The 21,255-nt window shown below is 49.1% G+C and overlaps 1 protein-coding gene across 1 annotated transcript in view; it reads left to right on the forward strand.

The window, feature by feature from the left end:
• The window catches only part of LOC103805312 (protein phosphatase 1 regulatory subunit 12B-like), a gene marked incomplete at its 5' end in the record, with an annotated part of 56,005 nt that extends 50,150 nt beyond the window's left edge, over positions 1–5,855 (forward strand). The window contains 6 exons of the mRNA XM_009077953.1: positions 1,114–1,204; positions 2,212–2,379; positions 3,236–3,413; positions 3,959–4,071; positions 5,386–5,430; positions 5,838–5,855. Of these exons, the coding sequence (XP_009076201.1) occupies positions 1,114–1,204; positions 2,212–2,379; positions 3,236–3,413; positions 3,959–4,071; positions 5,386–5,430; positions 5,838–5,855 (613 nt within the window). The remainder of the gene's footprint in view (positions 1–1,113; positions 1,205–2,211; positions 2,380–3,235; positions 3,414–3,958; positions 4,072–5,385; positions 5,431–5,837) is intronic.
• Positions 5,856–21,255: the final 15,400 nt, after the last annotated feature.

Below are 21,255 nucleotides of genomic sequence, written 5' to 3' on the forward strand. Positions count from 1 at the left end.
AACTAGCTCTGAACAAAGGTCCTGAGGGTGGATAAAACCCGCTGTGGCAGATGATTTTAGAATGATCCACATTTTATGCTTCTCTGTGGTTTTGTCACAGTGCAGCAGGTTAGCAATATCTCTAATAAATGTCTTAACATACCAGATCAGATGCAAATCCTCTTCAGCCCATTACTTTTTCCCTGGAGGTAGTCTTAGTGCAGAACCAGGAAAAGAGTCCAAGGACAAAGGAAGCTTATTCCACGATGGATCTTCATCCCTCACTTGGCTAATGATCCTTTGAACATACCCAGATCTCTGGTACACTGTTAACCTTTGGTGGTGATAGACCTGCCAGGAACATTCCAGCTCCTCAGCCCTGTACAGAGAGACAGTGTGAATAGTCATTCCCTATTAACTAGGCTGAGGAGTCCAAACTAATTAATCTTGCCTAAGTCTGAAGCCACTCCACCAGTCTGGGAATCACTCACTGCCCAATTCCCCACCAGTGAATCCCAGGCCAGAGGCTGCACTTCATCTATTTCCATGTGAATAATTCCTTGGAATTTTCCCAGGTTCAATACAGTGCAGTGGTGCTCAGCTCTGTTCATTGTGGGGCTTTAAGCTCACTTTACACAGTGTGTGAAGGTCATTTCTTTGATTCCATGGCTTTCCCAAGGTGTGTGTCCCTGGTGCCTGCAGTTCCACCACTTCCTGGTGGGATGGGTTTCACTGTGATGAAGGCAGCAGATTGCAGGAATATGATCGTGACTGGAGTGACAGAAAGGAGGGTCTGAGGAATGTGCCAGCACAGGATTTCTGCTCTCAGATCTCTGTCTGAGCACAGGGGCTTTGGGAGAGTTGTTTTTCTGATGATGCAGTGACATGGGATGAAGCAAATAATGTACTAAGTAGGTGCAATTTTTAACAGGACATGTCCAACACTCCAAAGGGTTTCTTCAGAGGCACTGGGCAGTAGGTCATGTGAGCACATGGGGAGGTTGTCCCAAAGCAGCAGCGGTAGTGGATGGAGATGCAATTATTTTTGTCCATAAGAATGAGAATAATATCTCAGGAGTGTGCAGAGACAGGAAAGCTTTGATTTGAACCTCTTCTCCCTTGCTGTTTTCCCAGGTCATATCTGACGCCGGTGCGGGACGAGGAAGCAGAGTCCCTGCGGAAGGCTCGGTCCAGGCAGGCTCGGCAGACACGCAGGTCCACCCAGGTCAGCATGGAGATACTCTCCTTCATGGGTAGGGTGAAGAGAGGGTTAGGGTTAGGGTTAGAGAACCTAGGTGAAGAGAGCTGATGAACTGGTTGCCTGGAGCAGCTGTGGCTGCGCCATCCCTGGGAGTTCCAGGCCAGGTTGGACAGGCCTTGGAGCACCCCGGGCTGGTGGAAGGTGTCCCTGCCCGTGGCAGGGGGTGGGATGGGATGAGCTTTAAGGTCCTCCCAACCCAAACCAGTCTGGGATTCTATAAAAGGGGAAGGATTTTCTTCTTCTCTTATATTGTTTCTTAGGACAAAGGGCATGTCTACCCTCATGGAAAGGTTCTGGCAAAAGTTCCTGCAAACCATTTTTACAAAGCACTTCCCCAAGTATTTGGGAGATAGATTTCCAAACTTTCCTTTCTGCACTATACCTGCCTTTTGGTTTGTAGTGTGATCACATATATTTGGGTTGTTTTGAGTCAGTGATTCTGTCAGTACACTGAGAAATACATTAAAGGCAAAAGGATTCTTCCCTTTCTCTTACCATTGGGATGAAACCTGAGCCTGGGCAAGAATGTCTGCAGCAAATTAAACTGACCTGGAAGGCTCGAAATCTAATTTCAGCCTGGAGAAGGGAAGGCTCCAGGGACAACTTTGAGCCCCTTCCAGTGCCTAGAGGGGCTCCAAGAGAACTGCAGAAGAACTTTGACATGGGCCTGAAAGAACAGGACAAGGGGGAATGGCTTTCCACTGCCAGAGGGCAGGGATAGATGTGATATAGGGAAGGAATTCCTCCTTGTGAGGGTGCTGAGGCACTGGCACAGGTTGTCCAGAGCAGTTGTGGCTGCTCCATCCCTGGGAGTGTTCCAGGTCAAGTGGGACAGGGCTTGGACCAAGCTGAGCTCCTGCCTGTGGCAGAGGTGGAACAAGATGAGCATTAAAGTCCTTTCCAACCCAAAGTAGTCTGTGATTTTGTGATTCTCTGCATAAATTTAAGAATTCTCTTTTTCTTTCTCCCAGGGTGTGACCCTGACAGACCTGCAGGAGGCTGAGAGGACCTTCAGCCGGTCCCGGGCAGAGCGACAGGCACAGGAGCAGCAGAGTGAGAAGGCTGAGAGCACTGAGCCCGAGGACAGCGGCGAGAGGCAGGAGAGCAGGGCACGGTGGGGCAGGAACACGGATGAGGAGGTGATCCTCAGGCCTCAATACTCATTGTTTCAGAGCTGATGAAACCATTTAGTATAGCTGAGGTCAGGAGAAACTCTTTTGAGTATATCTTTATTTTAAGGGGGACAGACTTGCTGCCCCAACCCTGGCAGTGTTGCGTTCCAGATTGGGTAAAGCCTTGAGCAACCTGATCTGGTGGGAGGTGTCCCTGCTCAGGGCAGGGGGTTGGGGCTAGATGATCTCTAAGCTCCATTCCAGCCCCTTAACACACTATGAAACTATGATACTGTAAAAGCAGCAAGGCTGAGGAGCAGCATCTCAGTGCTCTGCAGGTGCTGGAGCTTAGCTGTGCCTTTGCTCTCCACTGGGAATTTCAGCTTTGTGTCTCTTGCCAGAAAATAAAACTCTGTAAATCCCAGAAAGTGGAATGAGAAGGCTAATGATAGAAGTGTGGCCTGGATCCATCCTGGCTGTGCAGTCTGGGCTGAGGCTTTGTGTTCACATTTTTCCAGAGATGTTATGTGTGGAATGGAAAGCTGGAGAGACCGCTGTTCTCCCCTGCCATCACCTCTGGTTTTTCACTCTAAATCATATATTTGTGTTAGGTAACTTGTTTGTCTTGCCATTGGCTGTAGGGCCAAAGGGATTGATCCCAGATCCCCCAGCCCTGGAGGGTACACTCACACTGTGGCTGTACAATGATTTCAACAATCATTCCCATGGAAGGAATGACCCTGATGTGGGGGATGCAGGTGATCACTCCCAGCAGCAGTGAGGAAAACATTACACTCTGAAGAATTAGTGCATTCCCTGAAATCCCAAATCTGATAGTTCCTTTCCATTCTGGTAACTGTGTGTCATGGCTCTTTGTTCCCAGAGCATCTACCGGCGGCTGCGGTGCCCAGCACAGCCCGACAAACCCACCAGCCCTGTCTCCCCTTCCACAGCAGCTCCTCTGCTCTACACAACTTCATACCTGACTCGAACAAACAAATACCTTGACTCTGTGAACCCAGCAGACTTCAGAGGGGCAGCCACAGAGATGGAGAAAAATGGTATGTACCAGGACAGGGAGGAACAAGCAAAGCTTAGGGATTTTTCTGTAGTTTAGAATTTCCAACGTGTAAGGAGAGAGAACAAGTTTACTTGTTACTCTGAGGGGAGCTGCCACCTCACAAAACAAAGGTAACATGTTTAAATGCAATTCCTAATTGGGATGCAACCTGTTGCTTGGAACAGAGGGATGAAAGGGTGGTTTTCATTTTGGATAAATAAATGAGCTGGTGATCCATGGAGCATTTAGATGTTAGACCTGGGGGAGATATTGTCCTAGTACAGTTTGTCCTCAGAACAGGAGTAATTCAGGATGACTTGGGGAGAGCTGGCAGCTGGGGTAACCTCTCTGGCTCTCGTGAGGGAAGGAGTCTGAGGATCCAGCTGTAGTAAGGCATTGATATTCCATGTCATTGGGTTTGGTATCTCCTTTCTAATGCAACACAAGCCAAGATGACCTTGATGAGCTTGAAAAGAACCCCAGAGCCTTAGCAAAAGCAGAGATGTAAATCACTGAAACCAAAGCAGTCTCTCTTTGCTTGGCCAGAGTGTGAAGATCAGGACTCAGACGACAGATCCCTGAGCAAACAGTCGATCCGAGAGCGGCGGCGGCCGAAGGAGAGGAGGAGAGGCACCGGCATCATCTTCTCCACAAAAGATGTAAGTCTGAGTTCCTTACAGAGAGAAACTCATTCTGTAATCTTCAGGATGAATTTCCTTCCAATTCCAAGCCTTGGATTTTTTTCCCAGTCAGTTATTTCCTGTTAGTCCTTCCCTCTGCGGCTCTGTTTCAGGCTGGCACATCCAGAGGACTCACATCTCTGTTTGCCCCATGTCAGGCCAAGCAGAAGGCTCTGGGCAGCCTGTTCTGAGCCCTAAATCGGTGGGAGCCTTGCAGGATTGTGAAAGAGCCCACATGGGAGACGAGAGATGAGAAGGCTAGTTTCTTTGGGAGAAGGAGGTCACAAGCCACTTCAAGTGTTTTCAAATTCCTCTGAGCCCAAATTTGTCTGCACTTTAGGCCCCTGAAAGGAGAACAGTGAGGAGTAAAACCTGTGTCTGGATCCTCTCCCAGGACCAGGGAACACTGCCAGCATAAGTGCAGAAGAGCTGTCCGTGTGGTGGTCATTTTTCTTAGTCCTGGTTTCAAAGGATTTCTTCAGTCTGAGGGAAGAAATCCAACCCTCCAGACTTTGGTTAGAGCCTCAGGTAGGAAAACAGATCTTCTCTTCCAGGAGAGAATAAGAATTATTAAGTCACGTTTAAGGAGTGCAGTCTGGAGTCAGCTGTGATGCTGTGGGAGTTTCCCATTGCTCCATGAAATCCTAGAGCTGTTACAAAGAGAGTAGGGTTATGGAGAGACTGTGCAAGTGCAAGATGTCTGGGAGGGTGAGTCTTGCCTGCTGGAGTCTAACTGAAGTGGAGAAGTTCTTTGAAGGTCAAGATGATGTCAGTATCTCAGACATGCAGAATTCCCAAGTGTCAGGTTTGTTCCCTGTGTGTATTAAGGAATTCCTCATCATCATCGTCCTCCTGACTCTTCAGGAGCATTGGAATGGCAGGAGCCATCAGAGAGTCATTCTGTCCATGGTACCAAGATCTTCTAAATGACCATTAGGTCACCAAACCTGTTCTGATAAGCAGCCAAAAGCAACTGGACAGACATTTCTTTTGACAGAACTGTTCTTAGCGTTAACAGCAAATGATTTCTTCCCTGACAGGGTAGTCAGGCCCTGGCACAGCTGCCCAGAGCAGTGGTGGAGTCACCATCCTTGGAGGGGTTCAGAGCATGTGTAGATGTGGCACTTTGTGATATGGTTTAGTGCACATGGGGTGTTCAGTCAAAGGTTGGACTTGATGATCTTGGAGGTCTTTTCCAACCTTAGTGATTCTGTATGCAATATATTATCATCCTGTGATACAGTTTTGTTGTTCCCAAAGCTGCTTACTAATGCTGTTTGCTTTTCATCCTAGGATGATGATGAAGTTGATGGAAATGAGGAAGTGAAGGAAACTCGGGTAAGTGAGACCTTATGTCTGAATCATTGCTGTTCCACTCTTGGGTGTTGATGGCAAGAAGTCTTTATGGCTTTACTCTTGTTCATGTGAGAGGTTCAAGCTCTGCTCAAGAGCTGGGTATGAACAGAGAGATGGTTCCAAGTACCAAATTCCTTACTGATTTCTCCTCTGAAAGATAAAGAATATCTGCAGACAGGCCTAAGTTCAGAGTTGGCGCTTGGAGAGCAGTTTCGGAGCCTGGGGGGAGTACAGCACCACAGGGCTGGGGCAGTGCAGCCCAGCAGGGCTGGGGCAGTGCCTTCAGGAAGTGAGTCAGGCCATGGTGCTGTGCATGTGGCTGTCAGCTGTCCCCAGGCTGCCTGTGACCTTGGGTCTCAGAATCACCTTGACACTGTCATCTTGGACAGTATGGTCTGTATTTCTGAAACGTGCTCTCCTGTCTCCTCATGGGTTTGTCTTCTTGCAGGAAATTGTCTTGGCAAGCAGTACAGCAGAGGTTGTTCATGTTCCCTTATTCTTGCAATAGTCTCATCATCCTTGGAGCCTTTTCTCTCCTTTTGTAGTGATTACTGAGTCCTTCCAAATTGCTTTGGTTTCATTTGGTTTTGTCTCTTTGTCTCAAACACAGTTGAGCCTGACAACATGCCTGAGTGACAATATCAAAGCTAAGCACATTTCCAGACTTGCAGCAAGATGTGCAGGACCTGGGAGAACCAACAAGCATAAGGCTGAGCAGGGCTCAGCCTGCTCATGTGATGTTTAGTCTTTGCTGCAAAACACTGAGCTTGGGGTAGCCTTTCCCTGCCCTTTGCAATGCAGTGGAGTGACTGAAGCATCACTTTGTTGGAATTAACTGGTTTTTTTGCTAAAAATTGGCAGTAAGACTCTTCAGACTGTTTTTCTTCTTGCAATAGTCAGTCAAACTGCAGCAAAGCCACAGTGAGCATTGCTGGGCCCAGAGCCCCACGTAGTGCTGGGATGGCTGTTTGCATGTGCTTATCTCTCCCTGCAGCAGTTGCTTTCCCAGTGCTTACTCTGCAATGTGAAATAGGGGATATTCCTGCTCACAGCAGCATCACCTGCTCCAAGGAGCCCAGCTCTTCCCACAGGAGTTCCTGCTCATCACAGTGCAGAGCTAGTGAGATCCTCTCTGAACCCTGCAGGAGAGATTGGGCCATTTATCCTCGTTAGAACTGCTTTGACAGTTCTGCTGTCTCACAGTGAGGCTGCAGGAGGGCAGTTTGGTGGTGTGTAAAAAGTAATAAGCATAATAGGGACACCTTGTTTCCAGCAGGAGTGTTTGGGACTTGCTGGGAATGGTTTGTTCTTCTGGGAAGTTGTCCCAGATTAGCTAAATTAAGACAAAAGAGTAAGTGAGGCTGCAGGTTTGAGGCTTTCTGGGGTATAGTCCTGAAATTGCTGAAGAATTTATTGAGCACAGTCCTCACTGTTCATGTCAATGGGACATGGCACCGCACGAGAACCCACCTGCCCAAAAAATTCAAGGTCACCCAGTCTCCTCCAATTAATGGTGCTGGTTTTCCCCAAGTTAACAGCACGAATCACAGAATCATCAAGGCTGGAGGAGACCTCTAATATAATCAGATCCAGCCATTAAGCTGTCACTGCTGTAACCCCTAAACCCTAAACCATATCCTCCAGCACCAGGTCCAGATGCCTCTGAAACACTTCCAGGGATGGTGACTGCTCCACCTGCCTGAGCAATTCCCTGTTCCAGTGCCTGAACACCCTAACAAGGAAGCATTTTCCCTAATATCTCCTCTGCCTCTCCCCTGTCTCAGCTCGTGGCCATGAAGGATTCCTTCTTACACAACCCCATGTGCATTAGACCTTGGTTAAACCCTCCTCCCATTCTGCCAGACCTGCGTTTCCCATTTCTCCAGTGTTTTTATCCAGTTTCCAGGCCATTTTCCTCACTGCATGCCTCCAGCACCTTGTCCCTTGCTCATTCTTCCCTGGGTTACTTTAGATCCAGACCAGAGATTTCAGTCCTTACTGGCCATCACTCTGGCAGGAATCACAGAGCAGCTCCTGCTTGCAGGTCTGGTACAAGAAAATGTACACTTAGCAATCATTAATTCATCAATAGTAATGATTCTAGAATGGCAGGTGCCACCATGTCACCAAGCTGTGACCTTGAACTCACTGAGTGTCCATTTTAGCTGCAGATCCCCCAAGACTCTCTGATTTTATGGGAGCAGTTATTTTGTTTCTCCAGTGTTTATATCTTGGCTGATATTGGGAAGATTTTGATGGAAGCCAAAAAAAGGCCTTAGTTGAAATCCCTGCTGCAGGCTCTGCAGTGCTGGAGATTAGCAAAGGAAAGGTAAAGAGTTTTGGGGGAAAAAGGAGTGAATCCATGTTGTTCTGCTTCTCAGAAGTGGCTGAATTGTTTTGGCTGAGCTCATGAGCACCAGCGTGGGAAACCAGCCCAGACACTCTGGCTGAGCTTAAGGCAACTGAGAGGTCCTGGAATGGGATGTGTTGGGATCCTCCATGTGTTCTGCTCCCACCCTGCCTCCCTCCCTGGCTACAGACTGCCTGGATGCAGTGTGGAAAGTTGGAAGAGCAGACAAAGTTTTATTGTGGAATAAATGTTCAAGGGCACAAGGACTTCAGCTGGAAAATGCCTCTGGGAAAGCAGCTTTAGGAGAGGGTTTTGTGTGGTTCCACTTGTAAGGAGCAGCAAAGGGAAGAGCTTTGAGTGGTCTGGGAAGACCTGAGCTCTAAGAGAGGTGAGGGAAAGTCTGGGCACAGTCTGGTCTCTGTTTCTCAGAAAGTAGAAGTTGGGAGAGTCTGAAAGGTCATGTCAGACCTAGACTGAGTGGGGGAGGTTGGTGTTGGGAAGCATTCCCTGCTCCCTGCAAGTCAGTGACTGCAAAATACCAGTGGGAATTCGGTCCTGGTGGGGCCAGTGAGGATGAATAGAGTCAGTGCAGATAGGGAGCAGTGGCTGCAATTTGGGATGGAGCAGTGGCTCCAGGTTGGGATGCAGCAGTGGGAGGATGATGATGTAGACTAGAGAGAATGATCCGACGTCCCATTTTGCTCTCCTGGCTTTGACTTGACCTTGACTTAGAACTAGAGAATTAATCCCGGACTGGTTTGGGATGGAAGGGGCCTTAAAGATCATCCCATTCCACCCCCTGCCATGGGCAGGGACACCTTCTACCAGCCCAGGGTGCTCTAAACCCTGTCCAAACTGTCCTGGAACACTCCCAGGGATGGAGCAGCCACAGCTGCTCTGGGCAACCTGTGCCAGTACCTCACCATCCTCACAGGGAGGAATTGCCATTGCCATTGCTCTGCCAGTGCTTTTGCACAGCAGGAGAAATTGGAAACAAATCTGGAAGAAAAGTGTACTATATATGACAGCCCACAGAGAACAAATAGAAACTGTTTGTAATCATTTAAGGGATTTGATGTCCTTGCAGCTCTCTGCAGGAGCATCACAGCTGTGCCCGACCCAGGGGAGAGTTTGTCAAAGGGAAACTTTGCATTCAGGGAAAGACACTGAGTGTCATTGGTAAAACAACAATTTCTGGGCAGTAAAAGTGTCAAAGAAAATGTGTGTTGTCATGAAGTGCCTCCAGGACAGGCTGGATAGCCCAGTCTGAACCCAGACACGTTAATGGAATTAACTTTTCTGCAGGAATCACGCTGCACTCTATGATTATGGATTACGTCGCAGTAAGTGGATTAAATAGGCTCCATTGCTGTCTCCCTGGGCTGTGATTTATGGAATGAGTGTTTTCCATTCTGCAAAACACCACTCAGGCCCACTCTGCTTTGTAAATAAGTGTTCTGCCTAATTGTAGTGCTCACAGGAAATCACCAGATGCAACTGGATACCAATAGATGCTAAATCTCTGTCTTAGAAGAGCTCAGTTTCTAAGCTTGATTCCATGAGTTCTAAGGGAAGACCAATGAAGTGGAAAATTCCTTATGTAAACTGAATGTCTTAACATTATTGCTGATTCAGAGCTATGACTTGGCAGTGCTGATTTTGGTGTGCCTGTTTCTCACCTGTCTTTTTGCTTTTGGTGCCATTTTATCCTTCCACAGAGACTTCAGTTCAGCTTTTGTCACGGTGCTGTTTGCCTTCTTGTGGAAGATGGGTTTGGTGAATAACTAGAAGATGAGGAATAGCATTTGGGAAGTGTTTTGTGACTTGCCTGTGGTAGCCAGACTGGGTGTCCTGGGAGGCCTGGGAGGTTCTGTCCCTGCCCTAGTGTCATGCAGGCTGACCTGGTGCCTGTGCACTGTGTTTGTAAGCCAAGGAAGGCTCCGAGTCCTCCACTTTCAGGACTCACATTGCCTAATATGGTAAGGTATGTCTGCACAGGCTGTGCTGTTTTGCTGGTATACAAGGGAAAGTTGACCAGCAAAAGGGAACAAAATAGGTGAACTTCTTGCTAGTTGATAAGAAACTAAAATCCTTTAATCCAGACAGTGCTATATGGTGTTGTTCATCCTATGCTTCAGTGCTGCTGGCCCAGGGGCCCTTCTGGGGATTAAGGCTCTGAGTATTTTCCCCTGGTTTTACCCCTGAATGTTTACTTCCAGCAGAGCTGTGGTGTGACGTGGGAGGGAAACCATCTGGCCCCTGTCCAAGGGCACGTAGGTGGCACTGTGCGTCACTGGCACGGCTGTAGTTAAATCAGAGCATTTCATTCTGGAGAGCACAAGGCTGGGAGAGATTGGCTCTGCTTGGTCCTGGTTATAAACAAAATGCTCTAATGGGCTGTGTGTGCTGCAAGGAAAGATCTTTAGTATGTGTATGGCAATAAGAAATAGCATCAAAGTGCTGCAGGAGCATGAGCTAATGCTTTGCAATAGAGCTTGAATATGGAGAGGTACAGCCTCACGGTGCTGGCAGTGCCCTGTGTTCTCTGGGAAGGGCAGGGGGCAGGCACCAGAGAAATGAAAATTCATTCTGCAAATATTTTGACTAAACTCATTCACATCTGCACAGAGGATTTGCCTTGTGAGTCCTCTAGCCTGACTTGCTTGTGTTGGTTTTCCTTAACCTCAGTGTGTGCAGAAGGGCATCAGCCTGGCTGTTCACTGTCCTCTTGGTGCAGCATTCCCCTCTCAGCCTGGCTCTCAGCTCCTGTTTACAGCTCTGGGGAAAGACACTTTGTGCATAAAGCCAAGTGATCCAAGTGGGCTGTGTGGACTACAGGGTTACAGCTGAATGCCTCCAGGTGAATTCCTCTAGCTCACTGAGTTGCTGAATTAGGAAGGTGTAATGTGAAGCAGAGGCTGTGCTGGGGATGAGGATGGGTAACACAAAACCAGCTACAATCCGATCTGCGAGTCCTGGGAAGGTGAAGCAAAGCAGCAAGTCCTCCAGGAATTATTTCCAAGGTCACAGACTCATAACTATTTAAGGTAACTTTATGCTTTAGCATCTCGTTTAGTCGATTACTGTCGGAGTTGTGGAGCAGCCCGAGGTGACTGATCTTTCTCACTTGTCAGCAGCTCATTCCTCCTGCAGCCCTGGAGCTGAGCTTAGCACTGCAGCAGTCACCCACAGATCCCTTGGCCTCTGCTGGCATTGCTGGGAGGCCTCTGCAGGCAGTTCAGATGATCCCAGCTCACCCCAGGGTCCTCTCCCTCTGCCTACATGGCAGCTGTCACACAGAGGTCCCAGGACCCTTTTGGTTTCTTCCCAGAAGGAGCTGGGAGTGGTGTGATGCTCCAGGGTGGCAGCAGGATCCATGATAGTAGCATCATAGAGACATCAAGGTTGGAAGAGACCTCTAAGATCATCAAATCCAACTGTTAACCTGTCACTGCTTTAGCCCCTAAACCATGTCTTCCAGCACCAGGTCCAAACACCTCTTAAACACCTCCCCAGGCAATATTCCAGTGCCTGAACACCCTAACAGGGAAAACATTTCTCCTATCATCTCCTCTGCCTCTGCCCTGTCTCAGCTCAAGGCCATTCCCTCTAGTCCTCTCCCTGCAGCCATGGCAGGAGAGACATCCCCCACCTCTCTCCAACCCTGTCAGCGAGTTGTAGACAGCCATGGGGTCACCCCTGAGCCTCTTCTCAAGACTAAGTGACATGTGTGCATCTCTCCAGTGCAGTGGGTACACAGCATGAGACCTCCAGGGGACAGAACCTCTTACTTCAGCATGGCTGCTAGCCCAGCCCCACTGGTCTGAGAGCAGCATTGCTCCTGAACTATCTCCCAAAGACAGAATAAATCTGTCTATTGTTTTATGTTTGTTAAAGTTTGACATCATATGTTTGCGACTATACATGTAATAGAGCATCATGTCACTGTCTGTGGGAAACTGTCAGACTCATGACACAAACTATCTCCTCATTATATGCTCAAAATTATGGAAAGGAGAAATATCTCTGACTGCTGAACTACTTGGAGCAGGTTCTGTGCCCCTCCGGGAGCTGCTGATCATTCTTTAGTGTCAGTCACCCAGCAGCTGGGGGAGGATGTCGCTCCTGATATGGTTGAAGTCATCCTCAAAAAAATCTGATCTGCTGGATGAAAATTTCTGCCTACGGTAGTAGGTGTCTGGGTGGGCCTCAGTGACTATGTGGTGGTGACACAGCTATATGCCTTGGAGGGAGGGGAATTGAGGGACAGGGAGAGAGCTGCAGCAGTTGCAACTGTGGTGTGTCATGCTCAGGCCTTGCAGTCTGGCCCTTCTCCTCAGGGTGCTGGGGAATCCCCACCTGGGGCACCATGTCCAGCTCTGGAGTCTCCAACATCAGAAGGATGTGAGGCTGATGGAGCAAGTCCAGAGGAGGCTATGAAGGTGCTCCAAGGGCTGGAGCTCCTCTGCCCTGGAGTCAGGCTGAGAGAGCTGGGAGTGTCCAGCCTGGAAAAGAGAAGCTCCAGGCAGAACTTAGAGCTCCCTCCAATGCCTAAAGGGGCACCAAGAGAGCTGCGGAGGGACTTGTGACAAGGGATGGAGAGACAGGACACAGGGAATGGCTTCCCACTGCCAGAGAGCAAGGACAGATGGGATATTGGGAAGGAATTCCTCCCTGTGAGGTGCTGAGGGACTGGCACAGGTTGCTCAGAGCAGCTGTGGCTGCTCCATCCCTGGGAGTGTTCCAGGCCAGGTTGGACAGGGCTTGGAGCAACCTGGGCTGGTGAAAGGTGTCCCTGTCCATGGCATTGGATGGGACTGGATAAGCTTTAAGGTTCCTTGCCACCCAAACCCTTCTGGGACTCTGTGAATGCTCCTCTGAGGCAAAGCCCCCCTGGAGCCGATGGTCCATGTCTCCCGGCTGTACCCTGCAGGCTGCTGCACTCCCACATTTAGGCAGTGATTTCTCTCCCAGATACATCCAGAAGGAACGAAAAGCAGAAGCTCTATTGCCAGATGACTAACAGGGAACTGAGGAGTAATCTAAATTTGTTTGGAAAACTGCAGTCAAATTCTCTGGTAATAAAATGTCCTTTGGAAACAGCCACTGTAGGAAAAACTGGCTGTTGAATGATGTAAGTGTGGTGATGCTGTTTGTCCCCTTGTCTTTAAAAGGTCATTTTTTGTTCAGAGTTTGGATCCTCCCACATGGTTCCCTCCAGAAAAATCCTCATGTTTAGAAAGTCATTGTTTTTAGCTCCTGGACATGGAGTTTCCCTGCCAGAAGTAACATTGTTTGGCAGAAGCTGCTTCATTATTTGGTATGTGAAGATGTTGAATCCTTAAGCTGCAAAAGTCCTTCCTGGCAGGAATTTCCCACCAGCTCTGCTTTAATTCATGTCCCATTACTTGTTATAGGGAGACTACAGGAAGGATGGAGAGGGACTTTTTACCGAAGCATGTAGTGACAGGACAAGGGAGAATGGCCTCCCACTGCCAGAGGGCAAGGACAGGTGGGATATTGGGAAGGAATTCCTTCCTGTGAGGGTGCTGAGGCACTGGCACAGGTTGCCCAGAGAAGCTGTGGCTGCTCCATCCCTGGGAGTGTTCCAGGCCAGGCTGGACAGGGCTTGGAGCAACCTGGTCTAGTGGAAGGTGTCCCTGCCCATGGCAGGGGGTGGGACTGGATAAGCTTTAAGGTCCTTCCAACCCAAACCATTCCAGAATTTTAAGAGTCTATAGTAGGTACCTAACACATTTTTGTTACTCCTTATAATAGGTACCTGCCACGTACCAGTGCTGGCACTGCTGTCTGGGGATTTGGGTGGGTTTTACAACATACATAGACTTTTCATTGCTCTTCGATTTCCACCCTGGGAGTGAACATAACCTTGTGCAGCACAAGCTGCTGCTGGTGAAGGAAGGCCAGCAAGAGGCTTGGAGCAGTTGGATGGCAATGTGCTGCAGTCACACATTTGTCTGGCCAGTGGCACTGCAATGTTGCTGTGTGTCAGCTGTTCACTTCCCCGGCTCGGCTCACAGGCAGGGGGTGCAGCCCTGGGTGGGTACAGAGAATCTGATGAATGTAGAGAAAGAGCAGAATGGATTATGACTGTTGTGAGTGCCCTGAGATTTCTGTTTCTCTAGGCCATATTTTGGAAAGTCCCTTAGGCTGAAATAGCTGTTTCCATTTGGTTCTTGTGCTGCTGTTTGCTTTCTGAGCTTCCCTGGCATGGCCTGTTCATGGCTGTGCAAATTGCTGCTGAGTTCCTGCTCTGCATCTCGCTGGTTTTGGGCTCCATCCCTTTAAGAAACCTGGATGGGGATGAGGGAACCTGTCAGGAAACACCTGCTGAGTGCAGCTGCTGAACAGATTCCGCTGGAAAACACTGTGTTCCAACACTGCCTTATCCTTGGTGGTAGTAACTGAGTTAAGTCACTTGACTTTTGGCATGGGCAAAGCTCAGACTGGACAGAGCAAAGCACCTCTCTGGATATGCTGGAGTGCGTCCAGGGAAGGGAATGGAGCTTGGGAAGGGGCTGGAACACCAGAAACAGCTGGGAGAGCTGTGGGGGCTCAGCCTGGAGAAAAGGAGTCTCAGGGGAACCTTCTGCTCTCTCCAGCTCCCTGACAGGAGGTGCAGCCAGGTGGGGTCATGCTCTGCTGCTCCCAGGGAACAAAGGACAGGACAGGAGGAAACAGACTCGAGCTGGGTGAGGGGAGCTTCAGATTAGATATTAGGGAAAATTTCTTCATGGAAAGGGTGTTCAGGCCCAGGCACAGCTGCACAGTGCAGTGTGGAGTCACCATCCCTGGAGGTGTTCGAAAAAGTATGGATGTGGCACCTGGGGACATGGTTAGTGGTGACCATAGCAGTGCTAGGGGAATGGTTGGACTTGATCTTAAAGGTCTTTTCCAACCTTGATGATCCTTGATTCAACGGTTCAGTGATTTTATCATGCTACTTTTTTGACCAAAGCATGACATTGAGCTGAGGACAGAAGCCCTACTGGGAACAGGCAGAGCAGGTTTTGGGTGGCCATGAAGGAAGCTCTCCATAATCACTGGTGCTCCTGCTGCTGTCCAGACCTGCTGAGGATTAGGCCATGACAATAGGCTGTGCTGGGGTGACCCCAGGCTGCTGGGCATGTACCCAAGGCTGCATTTACAGCCTTGAATGGCATCATGTCTGTGGTCTCAGAGGCATTTGTTTTTTGGCAAAGATACCACTGGCACATCTGTGCCCTCCAGCAGGAGCCTGTTGCTGCATCATTGGTTTGTTGTTGCTGGTTATTGCCCCTGTTGCCACCCATTTCTGTAACCTCTCACCATCAGCCGGTCGCAGGGGAGGGTTAGGTTGGATTTGAGGAAAAGGTTGTTCCCCCAGAGGTGTTTGGGCACTGGAACAGCTCCCCAGGGCAGTGGTCACGGCCCCAAGGCTGACAGAGCTCCAGGAGTGTTTGGCCAATGCTCTCAGGCACAGGGTGGATTGTTGGGGTGTCCTGTGCAGAGTCAGGGGTTGGACTGATCATCCTTGTGGGTCCCTTCCAGCTCAGGATATTGTATGATTGTATGAAGTATCATTTAATAGCCCGTTCAGAGAGGGAACATGAACACCTGTAAGCTCTCAGAAGCATTTCTGTCTTTGAGACTATCAAACTGTGGGTTTGTGCCACCCTCTCCAGGTCCCCTGCCAGGTCCCTGGCCCAGCTTCTCTGTGCCTTTGATCTAGAAGCGTAGATGGAGATTGGTTTACTAGGCTTGTCCTGAATGGTATCTTCAAATGCTGATGAACTTAAGACAGTAAAACCCTCTCCTTCTCTGCAACCTTCTCTTTACACCCAGTTCTCACCCTCTGAAGTTAGGGAGGTCCCCAGAGGGATTGTTGGATACCTCAACTCCTGTTGTACATCCAGGATTTGAGTGTCCAAGGCACCTCACCTGGTCTAAAACCTCAACTCTGCTCCACAGAAGTGCTTGAAGACATTTCTCCTGCATGCAGGACGCACTTGCGGGTTCTAAATGCTTCTTCCTTGCCGAGAATGTTGCTTTTAAGCTCTCCTCACCCTGCTTTTGATTTGCTCTATTTATAAGAAAGGAAAAGAATTCTGCAGTTGTGTATCTGAAGTGTGCAATCCGCAGCACACACTCAGTGCTCTGGGTGTGCTGCTAAGTACTAACCCAGGGGTGCCCGAGGGCTGCCACCTCCAGCCTTCTGCACCAGGGAGGTGATTCTGCCCCTGGAGAGGGGTGTGGTGAGGCCACACCTTGAATCCTGTGCTCAGTTCTGGGCCCCTCAGCTCAGGAGGGACATTGAGGTGCCGGAGCAGGTCCAGAGAAGAGCAACGAGGCTGGTGAAGGGACTGAGCACAAGTGCCATGAGGAGAGGCTGAGGGAGCCGGGGGTGTTCAGCCTGGAGAAGAGGAGGCTCAGCTGAGACCTTATCACCCTGTCCTGACAGGAGGTTGGAGTCAGGTGGGGGTTGGTCTCTTCTCCCAGGCAAGTAGCAGTAGGACAAGAGGGCACAGACTCAAGCTCTGCCAGGGGAGGTTTAGGTTGGAGATTAGGAAGAGAATTTTTATGGAGAGAGTGATTAGGCATTGGAATGTGCTGCCCAGGGAGGTGGTGGATTCACCATCCCTGGAGGTTTTCAAGATGAGACTGGATGTGGCACTTAGTGCCATGGGCTAGTGACCATGTTAGGGTTAGACTTGATGATCTTGGAGGTCTCTTCCAACCAGGCTGATTCTGTGATTCTGGTGGGAACTTTGGGAATGGGGACAAAAAGTGGGGAGGGATGATGCTGTACATGCAAATATAGACTGGGAGCTGCTCTGACTATGTTTGGGAGGGAGAGGAAGATCCTTTCTTTCAGCTTGCCTGGCAGATCCTGGGAATCCTGCTCCATTCCACAGGGTGGAAGCCTGTTCCCTCCTCTGCTTTGGATTCCATTTATGGCAAACTGCAGCAGAGCCTGCTCATCCCATTTACAGCAGAGCTACTGCCTGAGCAAGTGCTTTGCTCCAGCCCCTCAGCATTCTGTGCCCAGCATGACCCTGCCTGTCTTCTGCAGTGCTCACCAAACCCTGGGAAGCTGTAACTGACCCTGGGAGCATTTGCATTTCGTTTACAAGTAATTTATTTACAGTAGGGCTTAGATATCACGTAGCATTGCTATATAGCAGCTGCTGTTGTTGTGGTAGTTATAACTATTATTATCATCATCATTATATTGATATATTACTTTTAATTAATGTTAATATAATGTAATCTATAAATAGCAATACTAATAATGTGAATTGTTGAATCCTGAGGCACAAAGTTTCACTTCATAAGCTAAATCCAATCCCCAGAAGTAGAGATTGTAGACCACTGTCCCAGTAATGTTTTAACAACTTATTTGAAGCTTAAGAGGTGTTGGCCTTGTTGCTGCTGCTGAAATTCATGCTATATATGTGTGTATGTGTACATACAGCTCTATACAGAGAGGTTCTTGGCTGTTCTATACACACAGTTCCTTGGCTGTAGTTGCTGTTCAGCACATTAGTTGCTGTAATCCAGCAGCTCCTCAGCTACTTGTGACTATGCCCCTGGGATAGTAATCTGTATTTTGGAGCCAGTGTTTAGCTCTCACTGTACAGTGACACTCAGCCAAAATGACCTGCTCAGGATACCTGCTGTCTTGAGAAGGTGACTGTGAATAACTAATGCACAGAATAACTTCTGAGCCTGAACTGGGAGATAGGGAGGTTTGCCTGTGGAGGGTAAGAGTGGAGCTGACTCACCAAATTTTCTAGTTAAAAAGGCCAATCAAACACAGAAAACAACCAACCCCTACACAGCATTAACCCTCAGGCTGTGGTCCATCCCTTGTCCTGCTGCATGAGCAGCTCAGCTCCCCCTCAGTCCCTTTGTTCACACATCTGTCACTTGGGATCCACTTCAGCTTGTGAACTCTCCCATGCAGGAACTGTTCTGTTGCAGAGTTGGTTTTACTGTCAGTGTGTGCAGGTGTCCCTGGACAGAACCACAGGGTAAGTGGGATATATATCCAGTGTCTCCGGATGTGTTTGAGGAGCTAATCTCTGCAAACAGCTTCTTCAATGGCCTCCCAGTGCCTGAAGGGAGTCTTCAGGAGAGATGGAGAGAGACTACTTAAAGGGGTCTGGAGGAACAGGACAAGGGGGAAAGGCTTTACACTGAAAGGTTTAGATGGGATATTGGGAAGGAATTCCTCTCTGTGAGGGTGCTGAGGCATTGGCACAGGTTGCCCAGAGCAACTGTGGCTGCTCCATCCTTGGGAGTGTTCCAGGCCAGGCTGGACAGGGCTTGGAGCAACCTGGACTAGTGGAAGGTGTCCCTGCCCATGGCAGGGTCTGAAATATGTTGGGATTTAAGGTCCCTTCCTCCCATACCATTCTGGATTCTGTGATTCTATGGATTCTACTCCATTTCTATGGAAATTGTTTTCTGGACATTCAGTGGCTTTGAGCCTGGCTCTTGGAAACAACCACCAGCACAGGTTATTTCACTCTGGTTCTCTAGAGAAGTGTCAGGAGAATAGATGCAGCTTTAGACTTGATGTAAGTATTGCATGAAAGTACAGATTTCAGCATTTCAATGGTCCAGAACATGACTCGACAGACAAACTGCACTTGGCTCCTCCTAGGAGGAAATCCAGAAGGGAGAGGTGGAAATGTTTGCTTGATTGAATGGCAAACATCTGAACTCTGTAGAAGGAGATACCAGCAGGTACCAGAGGTGTCTGGGGCTGTATGAAGCAATGAGGGGAATTCTCTACTTCTCAAAGAAAAGTGAGCAAATTGATGTCAGTGATAGGCTGTGGGGGCTCAGCCTGGAGAAAAGGAGGCTCAGAGGGACCTTGTGCTCTTGACAGCTCCCTGACAGGAGGTTGTAAAGGTCGGGGTTGATCTATCCTCCCAGGTAGCAAGTGATGAAAGCAAACAGCCTCAAGTGATTCCAGCGAAACTTCAGATTGGATATAAGGGAAAATTTCTTCCCTGACAGGGTGTTCAGGCCCTGGCACAGCTGCCCAGGGCAGGGGTGGAGTCACCATCCCTAGAGGTGTGCAAAAAGTGTGTAGATGTGGCACCTGAGGACATGGTTAGTAGTGACCTTGGCAGTGCTGGAGGAATGACTGGACTCAGTGATCTCAGAGGACTTTCCCAACCTCAGTGATTCTGTGACAGGTTCAAAGGCAAATCTGAAGCCTGTTGCCTGCCTCTCCCTCTTGCTGCTCATCCAGTTGGCTTGGAATTCACATCTTGCACTGGAAGGGTCACAGTAAGGGCTGTGCCAGCACTGAGACCTCATCCTGAGACTGTCATAGTTCCAGCCTACACTGTTCCCTAGCACTGAGGCTGGGAAGGAAGGTTCACCCATGCAACCCAACCACCTTGCCCTCCAGATCAGTGTGGCTGTGTCCAAGGTGCTGTTGGGAATGGTCTCCATGAATGCCCAGTTGTACCTGCAGGAGCATTGGTTGGCTAAGGACAAGATAATGATAATTTCATAGTATGTTAAGGGGTTAGAATGAACCTTAGAGATCATCCAGCCCCAACCCCCTGCCCTGGGCAGGGACACCTCCCACCAGAGCAGGTTGCTCAAGGCTTTAGCCAACCTGGCTTTGAACACTGCCAGGGTTGGGGCAGCCACAGCCTCCCTGGGCCACCTGTGCCATTGGCTCCCCACCCTCATAGGAAAAACCTCTTCCTAATACCTAATCTAAATTTCCCCTTTCAATTTCTCCCCATTCCTCCTTGTCCTGTCCCTGCAGTTCCTAACCAAGAGTCCTCTGCAGCTTCCCTGGAGCCCCTTCAGCTCCTGGCAGGTTGCTCTGAGGTCTCCACACAACCTTCTCTTCCCCAGGCTGAACAGTCCCAGCTCTCCCAGCCTAATGCCTGAGACCCTCTAGCAGCTCAGTGTTCCCCAGGCTGTGCTGGAGCAGGACTGGTCCCTGGCTGTGGTTAACTTAGCAGATGAAGCCAGGGAGGCCCTGAGGGAAGGTCACAGTGTGGAGTGTCCTGGTGCTGTGTGAGCCCATGTTGTGTCTCCTGCCCTGTGTCCCTGGAGACACTGATGTGCTCTCTGGGATGAGCCTGAACTGGGAGATAGGGAGGTTTGGCTGTGGATGAAAGAAGTCAGCTGGATGGGAAGTAACTCAGTGAGGTACAAGGCAGTGTCTGGAAAATGACAGTTAGGACTTGCAGAAGATAGTTTTGGGATAATTTGTTCCAAAAATACCAGCTACTCTCATTCTCCAAGTTTTATTAGAATTCTGATCTCCCAAGAGAGCTTCTCCTTTCCTTCTCTGCACTCAGAGAACATGCCATAGGCTTGAATCACCCGGAGCATCACTGCAGCTCTGGCTTTAGCTCCTTGCTTTGTTTCTCATTTTTGTCTACTGCAGGTTAGAGTGTTATGGTGCTGCTGACATTTATTTACCAGTGTCGTGTTCTGTAGGTGAAGATTTTCAACACAGATAAAAGGAGTGTTTGTGTTTTTCTCTCTAATGTTGTAGCTCAGAGCTTCATCCACTTTCTGGTACATCATTTTCTGGGCTGTGAGCTCTCCTCTCTGACAGATTTTAAACATGGAGTACAAACACAGGTGTCATCACCAAAGGAAGGGAGAGGACAGACACCCAAATGGAGAAGGAAAGATCATAGAATGTCCTGAGCTGGAAGGGACCCACAAGGATCACCCTGCACAGGACACCCCAACACTCCACCCTGAGCCTGACAGCATTGGCCAAACACTCCTTGAGCTCTGTCAGCCTTGGGGCTGTGACCACTGCCCTGGGGAGCTGTTCCAGTGCCCTGCCCAATCTGGGGGAACAACCTTTTCCTGATATCTAACCCAAACCTGTTCCAGTGCCAAACACCCTCTGGGGGAAGAACTTTCTGGGTAAAGTTGTCTGGAAAGAGTTGTCTGGATCATAGCCAAAACCACAGCTCTAACTACAAGGATATACTATGTCATATAATTATGGGAAAGACATTATACTACAACGTAGTTGTGCTGTACTCCAAGGGGAGGGGAAACTTGAGATATCTAACCCAAACCTGTTCCAGTGCCAAACACCCTCTGGGGGAAGAACTTTCTGGGTAAAGTTGTCTGGAAAGAGTTGTCTGGATCATAGCCAAAACCACAGCTCTAACTACAAGGATATACTATGTCATATAATTATGGGAAAGACATTATACTACAACGTAGTTGTGCTGTACTCCAAGGGGAGGGGAAACTTGAAGGTGATTTTGCCCAGGAATCCTCTGCAGCACAGAGTTAACCTCTGGGCAGTCTCAGGGGTTGTACAGTGGTTGTGAAAAGGCTCATGGGTGATGGGTTTTTTGCACCTCTTTCTGGAAGCTGTATGAATATTCCTTAGCAAGGTGCACAGCACCACAGCCAGAGCACAGACCAGGCTGGTTCCTGCT

The sequence above is a fragment of the Acanthisitta chloris genome, unplaced genomic scaffold (genome assembly GCF_000695815.1).
Source record: "Acanthisitta chloris isolate BGI_N310 unplaced genomic scaffold, ASM69581v1 scaffold7377, whole genome shotgun sequence".
NCBI classification, from domain to species: domain Eukaryota; kingdom Metazoa; phylum Chordata; class Aves; order Passeriformes; family Acanthisittidae; genus Acanthisitta; species Acanthisitta chloris.